Source organism: Felis catus, chromosome F2 (genome assembly GCF_018350175.1).
Source record: "Felis catus isolate Fca126 chromosome F2, F.catus_Fca126_mat1.0, whole genome shotgun sequence".
Taxonomy (NCBI): Eukaryota; Metazoa; Chordata; class Mammalia; order Carnivora; family Felidae; genus Felis; species Felis catus.
Genome location: NC_058385.1, coordinates 558468 through 572224, shown reverse-complemented (window position 1 = coordinate 572224; position 13757 = coordinate 558468). Strand labels below are relative to the sequence as shown.

General features: G+C 35.6%; 1 protein-coding gene across 4 annotated transcripts in view; it reads right to left on the bottom strand.

The window, feature by feature from the left end:
• The window catches only part of SPIDR (scaffold protein involved in DNA repair), a 499345-nt gene that overhangs the window by 304816 nt on the left and 180772 nt on the right, over window positions 1-13757 (bottom strand). For all 4 annotated transcript variants that reach the window (XM_045049879.1, XM_019822628.3, XM_045049880.1 and 1 more), the window contains one exon: window positions 989-1089. In XM_045049879.1, the coding sequence (XP_044905814.1) occupies window positions 989-1089 (101 nt within the window). The remainder of the gene's footprint in view (window positions 1-988; window positions 1090-13757) is intronic.

Sequence of the window (13757 nt, the reverse complement as noted above, 5' to 3'; positions counted from 1 at the left end):
TTAAAGATAATGAATGAGATCAAAATTAAAAAGTCTTCCAGAGAAAAGTGCAACAGTTGACAACATACTGGTTGAGTATTTTATCTAGCACTGCTGTTCTATTTTGCATGCTAACATGTGCCAAAATAAACTGTGAGCCTATTAAGATGCATATTCCAAGGAACCCCCTGGAGAGAAAACTAATAGATGACCATTCCCACCTACTTCTTCCCCCACTCCTAATGGAAAGACCACTCAAGAAGAAACCATGAAAAAAACCACAGTCTCACAGAAGAGGGAGCTTTTCCAGGTATATGAAATATTCTTAATATCAAACAATTTGTTAAAAAACAAGTTTTCAGTCACTTGCTTGTAGTAGCAACTTTCAAACTACATCCTGTAATTTATTAGAAGGGACCTATATCAATTTAGTGAGATTAGGATTATGGGAAAAATAAAAGGCAATGCAGAGTATATCACACATATTAAGGCTAGTGTTGTTTAAAAAATGTTTCAGGGGTATGTGCATGCATGTAAATCATATGTGCACTGGGAGATTATATAAGGTGTATTTCTTTTTATTTTTTATTTTTTATTTCTCAATATATGAAGTTTATTGTCAAATTGGTTTCCATACAACACCCAGTGCTCATCCCAAAAGGTGCCCTCCTCAATACATAAGGTGTATTTTTTACTAGGGATCACAGTCACAGAAGTCTGAAAGCTATGAGCAAAAAGCTAAGAGCAAAAGAAAAGCCTAACACAGAGCTCTCCAAATCAGATCAAGAGTATGTCTTCTATTGAACTGTGAGAAGCTCTATAGGGAGGGATAAGTAGACCTTATAAGAATGGACTCATCTTTCAGAACAACTTTTGAGACCCATAGGACACCTGGAGAAAAAGAAAACATCATGAAAACAGTAATGATTAAATTAATATATCTTAACAAAAAATAATTTTGACTAGCATCTTCTTTATCCACAGTCTCAGATGTCAGTGCAGACCTTACCTGAAAGTGTCTTTTGGTAAGAAACACATTGATGTCTCCATAAAGAAATGGCAGATCTCTCTCGATTTTGCAGTCCATTTAGTCTTTCTGCTAGCCCGCCTCTGTTTAATGAATTACAATGTATTAAGTTAGTTAAAAGAAAAGCTTCAGAATAGTTGGAACTCTCTATTTTATACCCTCCAGCCAGAAACAAATAGAACATGCCAATTCTAACTTATTTGGCATCATGTTATCTTCCTAGAGGCCGAATCCTCCTAGATCAATATTCTTTAAGATTTCTTGAAGCTCAGTTTCCTGATTCTTAGAAATACAGGTTACTCTCATGTCAATTTGACTTTCTTCCTATTCTTTCCTAATTTACTTATTCCATGAATATATACTGATCACTTGTTTCCTGTTCTACCTAGCAAAGTGCTAGATGCCAGGAATCAAAAGAAGGCAATGAACCATGCCACAGGGGAGCCTCGCAATCTACTCAGCAGACAGGGACAAAGCATATAAATTAAAGCATGGTCAGAATTGTAGTCAAGAATAAAACCTGCAAACTGTTGATAGGCAGAACACTCAAATAAGAGAATTTAGGTATGGGATCATTATTGGGACCACAGAGACAACTGACTATTAACCACAAGCACACCACAAGGGTACCAACATTATAAAAAAAAATTAAAAAAACCCAAAACCTTCCATGTATGGCAGGAAGATGATTAAAATGGACACACTTCACAAAAACCTTTACCTATCAATGAATAATATATACAACAGTATTATTACATATTATTACACTAATACATTAATTATATTATTACACTAATATTCATGTATTATATATAATATACATTATACATGTTACAATTATACATTATTATATAATTACATTGTTATATATCCTTATATAATAAACATAATGTAAGTATGTTGCATATTAACATAATATAATGCTTATATTATGCTAATATATTATTAAATCATATATAATATGTATATTCATTGATATGTATATTATAAACATATATATTATATATATTTTTTTGATTCAGTAAACTACCTAGGGTCAGAGAAGTCAGCAGCTCCTAAAACATCTGTGCTGTCAAGAAAAATCAGGATCAGCTGTTAATCACCATTATGATTATATTATACATAATTTATCAATATATTATTTCATATAATTACGTACCAGCTCACTGATCATTTCATTACATTATCTCATTTTATTCTAATAATATACCTTTATTAAGAACAGATATCAATAACTACCTCACAGATGATAAAATCAGAGCTTAGAAAGAGGAAATTCTCTAATATTATGTAACTAGCCAGATGAGGATATAGTTGTTGAAACCAGATAAGACTTAGCATAGTGCCTGGCATTTAAACCTTCAAGAAACACGAGTCATTGGTATTATGATTTTGTCATGATTTTTACTTGTGCCCTACAAGCTCTTTCTACTGAGATGACTGAAAGATCTCATTTTCATACATATTATGTATATTATCATTGTTTTTGTATAGACACTTGTTTTCCTATAGGCACTATTGTTTCTGAATGTGTGGGACATATAACAATTTTTTAAAATTCTCATAATCACAAATATGCCAAAGAACCTCAACTTTACATACATGTCTACCTCTGCTTAATATATGTGTAAGCTCTTCTTCATATCATTCTCTTTACAGAAAGTAGCTCATTATACTCCTTCTCTAAACACTATAAAAGTAGGTACTATTGTCATCCTCATCTTTACACATGATAAAGTGAGGGAGGCAGTGAGAAATCAAACACCTGTGAAAGGTGACACATGTGATAAGTGGCATACCTGGAGGCATACTTAGCAGTCTGTCTCCAGAGTTCCTAAACTCAGCGTCAATGATATACTTACTGCCTCTTAAAAAAAAACTCCTAATAAACACAAGAAAAAAAGCAAAACACTATTCTTTGTACAATGATCTAGACAGTTACCTGTCAAGTGTTGGTTTTCAATCCTAGGGCTATCAAAAAAAGAAAAAAAGACAAAATGCAATCTGAAAGCAGTATACGGTTAAGGCCACATCCCCAAGTAAACTGTATAATCTCCCAAGTAAACTGTAGGAATTATAAGATGAAAAGGAAGAGTAAAAATAAATGTGGAACAGTTCTCTGCATGTAGAAGTATCTGGAGCCATAAGATAGAATCAGCATTTGAGCTTGTTTTTAGTCATTCGGAGATGTAGTAGTGCTTCACAGAGCATCTCTGCTCCATCTGCCTAGAGAAATTATCATCAGATGGACCAAAGACTAGAAATGGAAGCACCATGACCTCTGACTAACAATCATAATTCAGTGAAAACCTATCTCACATTATTTAAAAAAAAAAAAAAAAAGTCATGCAGGAGGTTCAAGAAGGCCCTGCTTGTATACAAACATGTTCTGTTTTCTGTGTTTACTTTTTCTTTTTTTTTTTTTTTTTGTTAACAGTTCCATTGAAGTCTAATTGACAAATAAAACAAATATTTAAAGTGTACATTGTGGGGATTTGATATATGTATACATTGTGAAAGGATTCCTCCCATCTGGTTAATTGACAAATCCATTGCCATATATATTTAACTTTTGTGTGTATGAGAACATTGAAGCTCCAGCCTCTTAGCAAATTTCAACTACAAAATACAATGTTATCAACAGTCATCATTGTGTTTTCCTTTATTTTCTTTTTACACTAATACCAGATTTTTATTGTTCTTCAAACAATCTGAAAACTACTACAGCTTATCAAAGTTCAAAGGTAGTAGCTATTACTGTATTTTACTTTAAATCTTCAGAACTTATTCATCTTATACCTGGTACCATTTTACCAAATTCTCCACAACTGGCACTGGCAACCACTTTAATCACCCTCTGTTTTTATGAGTTTGACTTCTTTTTTTGTTTTTAGATTCCACTTATAAGTGATACCATGCCATACTTGTCTTTCTCTGTCTGGCTCATTTAACTTAGCATAATGCCTTTGAGGCCCATCTATGTTGTCACAAATGGCAGGACTTTCAGCTTTCTAATGGCTATGTAATACTCCATTGTGTGTGTGTGTGTGTGTGTGTGTGTGTGTGCGTGCATGCACCACATCTTCTTATCAATTTATCCACTGGCTGACTTTAGGTTGTTTCCACATATTAACTACTTTGACTAATGCTATGATAAACATAGGAGTGCAAATAACTCTTTGGTATCCTGTTTTCATTTCCTATGGATGACTGAAAGTAGAATTGGTGGATCATACGTTAGTTCTGTTTTCTGTTTTGTTTTGTTTTTTGGAGACCTCCATACTGTTTTCCATAGTGGTTGTGCCAATTTACATTTCCACTAACAGTGCACATGGTTTTTATTTTCTCCATATCCCCACCAGCACTTGGTATCTCTGGTTTTTTTGAGGATAACCATTCTAACAAGTGTGAGTGATATCTCACTGAGTTTTGACTTACATTACCCTGATGATCAGTGATGTTGAGCACCTTTTCATGTACCTGTTGGCCATTTGTATGTCTTCTTTGGATAAGTATCCATTCAGTTCCTCTGCTCATTTTTAGTTGGATTGATTTTGGTTTGGTTTTTGAGTTGTAGGTGTTCATTATGTATTTTGGATATCAATCTTTTAAGAGATACATGACTTACAAATATTTTCTCCTTGTAAGGGAGACATTCTGTAAGAATGTCTTTATCATTGTGTTAATGGTTTTCTTTTGTGGTTTTGAAGTTTTTCAATTTGGTGCATTCCACTTGTTTAATTTTGCTTTGGTTGCCTTTGCTTTTGGCATCAAATAAAAAAAAAAATCATTGCCAAGACCTATGTCATGGAACTTACCCCATGTCCTCATCTAAGGGCTTTATGGTTTTTGGTCTCACATTCAAATCTTTAACACATTTTGAGTTGGTTTTTGTGTATGGCATAAGATTGTAGTCTAGTTTCATTCTTTTGTATGTGGCTGCCCAGTTTTCCCAAAACCATTTATTGAAGAGATTGTCCTTTCTCCATTGTATGTTCTTGGCTCCTTTGTCACAAAAAAAAATTGACCATATATACAAAAGGACTATTATGATCATTGAAATATGTGTCTATTTTTATACCAATACCATGCTGTTTTGATTGCTACTCCCTTGTAATATAGTTTGAAATAAGGAAGTGTGATGCCTCCAGCTTTGTTCTTTCTCCAGATTGTTTTGGCTGTTTCAAGCCTTTTGTGGTTTCATGAAAATTTTAGGATTGTTTATTCTATTTCTGGGGAAAAAGCCATTGGAATTTCAAAAGGGGTTGCGCTGAATCTGTAGATTGCTTTGGGCAGTATAACATTGGAATAATATTAATTCTTTCAACCAACGAACACATTCATTTTTGTCTTCCTCTATTTCTTTCATCAGTGTCTTATACTTTTCAGTGTACAGTACTTTTATTTCCTTGGTGCAGTTTCTACCTAGGTATTTTAATCTTTTGATACAACTGTAATTGGGATTATTTTCTTCATTTCTCCTTTGGATAGTATATAGAAATACAACTGATTTTTGTATATGGATTTTGTATCATGCAACTTCACTCAATTCATTTACTAATTCTAACAGTTTATTGGTGGTCTTTAGGGTTTCTACATATAATATCATGCCATCTGTAAATAGAGACTGTTTTACTTTTTCCTCTACAATTTGAATGCCTTTTATTTCTTTTTCTTGCCAAATTGCTGTGGCTAGGACTTCTAGGTATCTGTTGAATAAAAGTGACAAAAGTTGGCATCCTTGTCTTTTTCCTTATTTTAGAAGTATCATGTCAGCTGTAGGCTTACTATATGTGGCTTTTTTATGTTGAGGTACATTCTCTCTGTACTCAAATTATTGGCACTGTTTCTCATGAATTGATGTTGATATTTGTCAAAAGCACTTTATGCATCTATTGAGATACCCTATGATTTTTCTCCTTCATTTTGTTAATGTGGTATGCATATCATGTTGATTGATTTGTGTATGTTGAACCATTCTTACATCCTTGGAATCAACCCCAGTTGACCATGGTGTATGAAACTTTTTTTAATTTGGTTTGCTAAAACTTTATTGGGGATGTTTATGTCTATGTTGATCAGAGATATTAGTCTGTAATTTTCTTGTGGTGTCTTTGATGTTAGTATCAGAGTAATCCTGGCCTTGTAAAATGAGTTTGGAAAAGTTCCTTCTTATTTTATTTTTTGAAAGATTTTGAGAAGGATTGGTATTAGTTCTTCTTTAATTGTTAGGTAGAATTCACCAGTGAAGGTACCTGTTTCTGGACTTTTCTGTGTTGAGAGGTTTTTGATTACTGATTCAATTTCCTTACAAGTAATTGATCTGTTTATATTTTCATTTTCTTCCTGCTTCAGTCTTAACAGATTGTGTATTTCTAGAACTTCTCTATTTCTCTTAGGCTGTCCAATTTGTCAGTGTATAATTGTTCACAGTAGTCTCTCATGACCCTTTGAATTTCTGTGGTATAGTTGTAATGCTTCCTCTTGCATATCTAATTTTATTTATTTGTATCTTTTTTCATTTCTTGGTATGTCTTGATAAGGTTTTGTCTTTTTTTTTATCTTTTCCCCAAATCATATGATTTTAATCTTCATAAGTAGTTAAGACTTGCTTTGTGGCCTAACATATGATCTATCCTGAAAAATGTTCCATGTGCTCTTGAGAAGAATGTGTACTTTGCTGTTTTTAGATGTAATGTCCTATAAATGTCTGTTAAGTCCATCTGATATAACGTCTCTAAGTCCAATATATCCTTCATGATTTTGTCTGGATGATCTAGCTATTGTTGAAAGTGCGGTGCTGTAGTCTCCTAATATTGTATTTCTGCCTTCTTTCATATCTGTTAAATTTGCTTCATATACTTAGGTGCTCCTATGTTGGGTACGTATTTATAATTGTTATATCTTCTTGATTAATTGATACCTTTGTGACTACAAAATGATCATGTTTTCGTTATAGTTTGTGTCTCAAAGTCTGTTTTGTCTGATATAAATATAGCAAGCCCTGCCTTCTTTGGATTTCCATTTTCATCGAATGTGGTTTTATATTTTTCTACTTTCAGTCTATATGATCCTGTAAGGAGTGAATTTCTTACAGACAGTATATAATTGGGTCTTGTTCTTTTATCTCTTCAGCCACTCTACGTCTTTTGATTGGAGAATTTAATCCATTTACATTTAAAAGTAATTATTGATAGGTATGGAGTTACTGTTGCCATTTTGTTAATTGTTTTCTGGCTTTTTGTAATACATTTGTTCCTTTCTTCCTCTCTTTGTCTCTTCCATTTTAATTTGATGATTTGCTACAGTTGTTTGTATTGATTCCCTTTATCTTTTTTATATCTATTACAGGTTTTTACTTTGTGGTTACCATGAGGCTTATAAGACATCTTATATTTATTTAAGCTGTAACAACTTAAGTTCCAATGCATACTAGAGCTCTATATAACTATTTCATCTTGTTATGATGTTTTATGTTTTTGATGTCACAAATTACAACTTTTCACCTTGTTTAGCCATTAACACATTTTTGTAGTTACAGATTTTTTAATACTTTTGTCTTTTAATCTTCATACTATAAGTGATTTACCCACCACCATTACACATCATTAGAGTATTCTGAAATTAACTACATGTTTATAATTACCAGTGAGATTTATACTTTCATGCTTTCCTGTTACTTTTGTCCTTTTGTTTCAGCATGAACAAGCCCCTTTAACATTTCTTCTAAGGCTAGGCTAAGGTTGATGAACTCCGTTAGCTTTTGCAAGTATGTAAAACTCTTAATTTCTCTTTCAGTTGAGAAAGACAACTTGCTGGGTAGAATATTTTTGGTTGGCAGATTTTTTACTTTTAGAACACTGATGTATCATGCCACTTCCTTCTTGCCTGCCAAGTTTCTGCTAAAAATCCACTACCAGTCTCATGGAGGTTACCTTGCACATATCAAGTTGGTTTTCTCTTGCTGCTTTTAAAATTCTCTTCTTTAGCTTTTGATAATTTAATTACATTGCTTGATGTGGGTTTCTTGGATTCATTTATCTAGAACTCTATAAACTTCTTGGATCTAGAGGCCTGTTTCTTTCCCCAGATTATGGAAGTTTTCAGCCATTATTTCTTTGTTGTTGTTGTTGTTGTTTTTTAATGTTTATTTTATTTTTGAGACAGGGAGAGACAGCATGAACGGGGGAGGGTCAGAGAGAGAGGGAGACACAGAATCTGAAACAGGCTCCAGGCTCTGAGCTGTCAGCACAGAGCCTGACACGGGGCTCAAACTCACGGACCGCGAGATCATGACCTGAGCCAAAGTCGGATGCTTAACCGACTGAGCCACCCAGGCGCCCCAGCCATTATTTCTTTGAACAAGCTTTCTGTTCCTTTCTCTCTCTCTTCTCCTTCTGGGACAACTATAACACAAATATTCATCCACTTCATGGTATCCTTTAAGTTCCTTAAAGTATCTCCATGCTTTTTCATTCCTTTCTCTCTTTGTTTCTATGTTTAGATGAATTCCATTGCCTGTCTCTGAATTCACTGATCTTTTCTTCCAGCTGATCTAGGCTTTTGAAATTTCTACAGTCACTATATTGTTTTCAGGTCTGTTGTTTCTGTTTGGTGCATGCTTATATTTTTATCTCTTAAAATTCTCACTTTGGTAATGCATTATTCTCCTGACCTTGGTGAACATCTTTATGACTATTATTTTGAACACTCTGTCAGACAAATCACTTCTCTCCATTCCACTAAGGTCTGTTTCTGGAGTTTTTCTTATTCTTTTTGGAGAACATATTCCTGTTTCTTCATTATCTTGGAGTCTCTGTGTTGATTTCTGTGCATTAGGTAAAATAGCCACCTCTCCGAGTCTTTATAGAGTGGTCTTGTGTAGGTGATGAACCTTATTGTTCAGACTGCCCTGAGCTCTTAGTTGTCTCCCAAACCTTGTGGAAGGCAAAGCTGCATTCTTTGTTCTTAGTAGCTCCCAGTAGTTGTGGGTGCCAATACCTGTCAGTGTGCCAAAGAGTAGGATCTCAGTCAGCACCTAGATATAGGCTGGTTAAAAACTGCTTTTAAAGTCAGCAACTTTTAAAGTATCCAAACAGACAGACCTCTTTCATGGAAAGACTGGAAGTTGGGCATTTTTCTCTGCTCCCTCTGCTCTGAGTCCTCAAGGGACCATCAGATAAGAATTGCTTCCTTGTTTGCCACCGTCCTGTGGGACCCAAAAATCACAAGTCCCCCTGGCCATTAGGGCCAGGAGATCAAGAGATGTGCCCTCTGGGAGACACTGGAGATCTAGAGTGTACAGGGAGATGTCATCTGCTGACCTCCCTGATCTCTGGGGAGGATGGCAGTCAGCACCTAGGTATGTCTTTTAAATTAGAAGCCTGACCCTCAGTCAGCAGCAGCAGCTTTTAAAGTACATAAATAGGCAGCGTTTAAGAAAAGACTGGAAGATGAGTGTTGTCTACTCCCTCTGTGCTGAACCCTAGAGGGAAAACTACAGCAAGTCCAAGCCAGGTTGACAACTATTTCTTTGTTTGCTATAGTCTTGCGGGTCTTATGGACACAAGCCCTGTTAGCTTTCAGAGCTAGGTGTTTTTTGTAGGCTAATCTAAAGATGAGTAAAAGTCTTAAAAACTGGGGTGTTAGATGTTGGGTTCAAACTCTTTGCTTATGGAAAACCTGGGAGTTATGAATCCCTACCTATTGTATGTCACTATGCCTGGGGTGAAATTTATGGCTAGACTGTGTCTTACCCTTTCCTACCTGTTTCACTGTGGCTATTTTCTATTTCTAATTCATCCAGTGCATAGGAGTCACTCAGTTTCTGGATTTCTTTCATGGGTAATTGTTTCATGTGTAGCTACAGATTTGGCATGTCCAAGGGAAAAGTGAGTCTAAGAGGTTCTCATTTTGCCATCTTGGATGAGAGCCTCCAAATGACTCTTGTCAATATAGTCAGCAAAGTTATTCACAGATAAAATCCAAAACACCAATGCAGAATAAAAAATTCACTAAGAAAGTTAAGATATTTTAATTATCTTTTACACAAAAAAATTGATGGATAACCTATCTGAAAAGATTCCTGGCATGAGTTCAACAGGGCTAAACATTGCTACAAAAACCATATGAAGGGAAAAAGAATAACAATTCAAAAATATTCCAACATTTCCCAAAAAAGCTCATTAAAGTATTTTTTTCAGTTTATTTATTTTTGAGAGAGAAACAGAGAGAGTGAGTGGGGAAGGGCTGGGAGAGAGGGAGAGAGAGAATGTCAAGCAGGCTCTGCACTGTCAGCGTGGAGCCTCATGTGGGGATTGAACTCGCAAACCATGAGATCATGACCCAAGCTGAAACCAAGAGTTGGATGCTTAACTGACTGAGCCACCCAGGTGCCCTTCATTGAAATATTTTTAATAAGCTATATAAAGTGAGGAAAAATAATTTAAATGTAGTATAATGTATTTAAGTTTTGTTTTCTGTTAGATATAATAGGCATTGTGAAAAATAACTTTATCATAAGAATAGGGAGATATGGCTTTATTATTGACAACATACTTAAATATAAAAACAATTTTGCATTGACTTGCATTAGTTATGACTTAAACAGAATAAAGTCATGAACCAAAAAGATAAAATTTTTTTTAAAAGGGAAGGGGCGCCTTGGTGGCTCACTCCATTGAGCATCCGACTCTTTGATTTTGGATCAGGTCATGATCTCATGGTTTGTGGGATCGAGCCCCATGCTGGGCTCCGTGCTGACAGTGCAGAGCTTGCTTGGGATTCTCTCTCTCCCTCTCTCTCTCTCTTTGACCCTCCCCTGCTCACAAGTGTGCATGTGCACGCACACTCTTTCTTTCTCTCTCTCAAAATAAATACATAAACTTAAAACAAAAAACAGGTAGCCCAAAGAGTAACATTTCTCTATGGGGCAAACACAAGGGAAAAGTTCAATGTTCTCCAAACTTGAAATGCCAACAACTACTTAACTTGATCCTTGCTAATGAGCCACAATCTGGTTAAAAACAAACAAAAAAAGCAACAATTCTTTTAATCACAGCTATGGTCATTCTAGATAAGGAAAATCTATTATTTACACCTGTATTTTTCTTTTTTTTAATGTTTATTTATATTTGAGAGAGACAGTGCATGTGGGGGAGGGGCAAAGAGCAAGGGGGACAGAGCATCTGAAGCAGGCTCTGCACTTAAAGCAGTGAGCAGCCTGATGCAGGCCTTGAAGATCATGAAGAACCATAAGTTCATGACCTGAGCCAAAGTCGGACGCTCAACCAGCTGAGTCACCCCGATGCCCAGACCTGTATTTTTCTGTACTCTGTCTGACAAAAGTCAGTAACTGGGTTTTGTTTTGTTTCATTTCGTTTTGTTTGGTGATCTTTGTGAGGATTATCAGGACATCAGTATTCTCAGCATTTTCATAGGAGTTCACTTCAACAAACCAAATTTCTTAATGCAAAACTGTTTCTTTGATCCTTATTAGATAACTAGCTAAGAGATTTTTCTAAGCATGATGCTCTAGTGCTTTCATTACAAAACAGCATATGAATCAAAATATATTACCTTTTCCCCTCCTTCAGAAGGAAGTCAACAAACTGTCATCATGGGCAATCATAAGCTATCCTAGTCAGTTTAGAAAGCTGGCTCCTATTGTCAACAGTCTTCCAGTTTGAATGCCTGAGACTGACAACCCTAATCACATCAAACTCATTTTTAAATTTTTTTTTAACGTTTTTTTATTTATTTTTGAGACAGAGAGAGACACAGCATGAACGGGGGAGGGGCAGAGAGAGGGAGACACAGAATCGGAAGCAGGCTCCAGGCTCTGAGCCATCAGCCCAGAGCCCGACGCGGGGCTCGAACTCGCGGACCGCGAGATGGTGACCTGAGCTGAAGTCGGACGCTCAAACGACTGAGCCACCCAGGCGCCCCATCATTTTTAACATTTAAACACATTATTAACTTGGAAGGAATGGCCACAAAACAGACATCCCTCACTTAATGTTTGTTTATTTATTTATTCTTGAGAGAAAGAAAACATGTGCACACGCCCCCAGAGCGAGGGAGGGGCAGAGAGAGAGGGTGAGAGAATCTCGAGCAGGCTCTGCACTGAATAGTGGGAGCCTGACGTGGGGCTCAATCATACGAACATGAGATCATGACCTAAGCTGAAATCAAGAGTCAGACACTTAACTGACTGAGCCACTCAGGTGCCCCTGTATATCCCTTATTTAGTTATCACTTAGAAATCACAAGAAGAAAACAATCGTCTGCATATTTGTGGAGTTGCTTCAGTCATTAGCAAAAACTCTGTGTCCTCAACTTCTCCGAATGCTCCTTTCATCTTCTTACTCTTCCCCTGAGGGCTCCCTGGCTGTGATCTTGAATGCAACTGCCATCTCTCCTCTCCTTTCCACACAACAGACATGGAGGGCATCCTGCCCTCCTGTGTCTCCTGGGATGTCCACACAACAGACATCCCAGGAAGGGATGGTCTTGCTCTTTACAGAGGCTTCCAATTTTACACTGTCCCTTCTACTACAGCTGTGATGCATAAAGGGAGAGGAACAGCCCATCCCTAATTGTTTTGATGCTATTGTAAATGAGATCATCTTTTTAATTTATTTTTCTGCTAATTAGCTGCTACTGTACATACAGATCTGCTATTGATTTCTGTATGTTAATTTCATATCCTGCTATTTACTGAATTCGTTGATTAGATATAAGAGTTTTTCGATGGGAGTCTTTCGAGTTTTCTATATATAGAATCATGATGAAAAAAGCTGCAGACAACACAAATATATGAAAAGATATCCCATGTTCATGGATTGGAAGAATTAATATTGTTAAATGTCCACAACTACCTAAAGCCATCTATAGATTCAATGCAATCCCTATCAAGATTCCAATGGCATTTTCACAGAAATAGAGCAATCCTATAATTTGTATGGAACCACAAAAATCCCAAATACCCAAAGCAATCCTGAGAAAGAACAACAAAGTGGGAGACATCACACATGCTGATTTCAAGCTATACAATAAAGCTATACCAATCAAGTAAAAACAAACATATAGACCAATGGAACAGAATACAAAGCCTAAAAATAAACCCATGTATACACAGTCAACTAAAATTTGATAAGGGAGCAAGGATACCCAAAGAAGAAAAGACAGTATCTTCAATAAATGGTGCTGGGAAAATTGGATATTTACATGTAAAACAATGAAACTAGACCTCTATTCTTAATAATACTCACAAAAATTAACTCAAAGTGGATTAAAAACTTAACCCATAAAACCACAAAACTTAAGAAGAAAACAGAGGAAAAAAGTGGCTTGACATGGGTGTTGGCAATAATTTTTTTTGGATATGACACTTAACCCACAAGGAATAAAAAAACAAGTGGGACTACAAAAAACTAAAAGCTTCTGCACAGCAAAAGAAATAATCAAAATAAAAAGGCAGCCTACAGAATAAGAGAAAATGTTTGCAAATCACATACCTGATAAGCAGTTAATATATAAAATATTCAAAGGAATTTGTACAACTCAATAACAAAACACACGTGCAAATAATCCAATTTTTAAAATGGGCAAAGAACCTGAATAGACATTTTTTTAAGGAAGATATTTAAATGATCAACAGGTATAAGAAAAAGTGTTCAACATCACTAACCTTTATGAAAATGCAAATCAAACCACAATGAGGTATCACCTCACACTTGTTAGAATGACT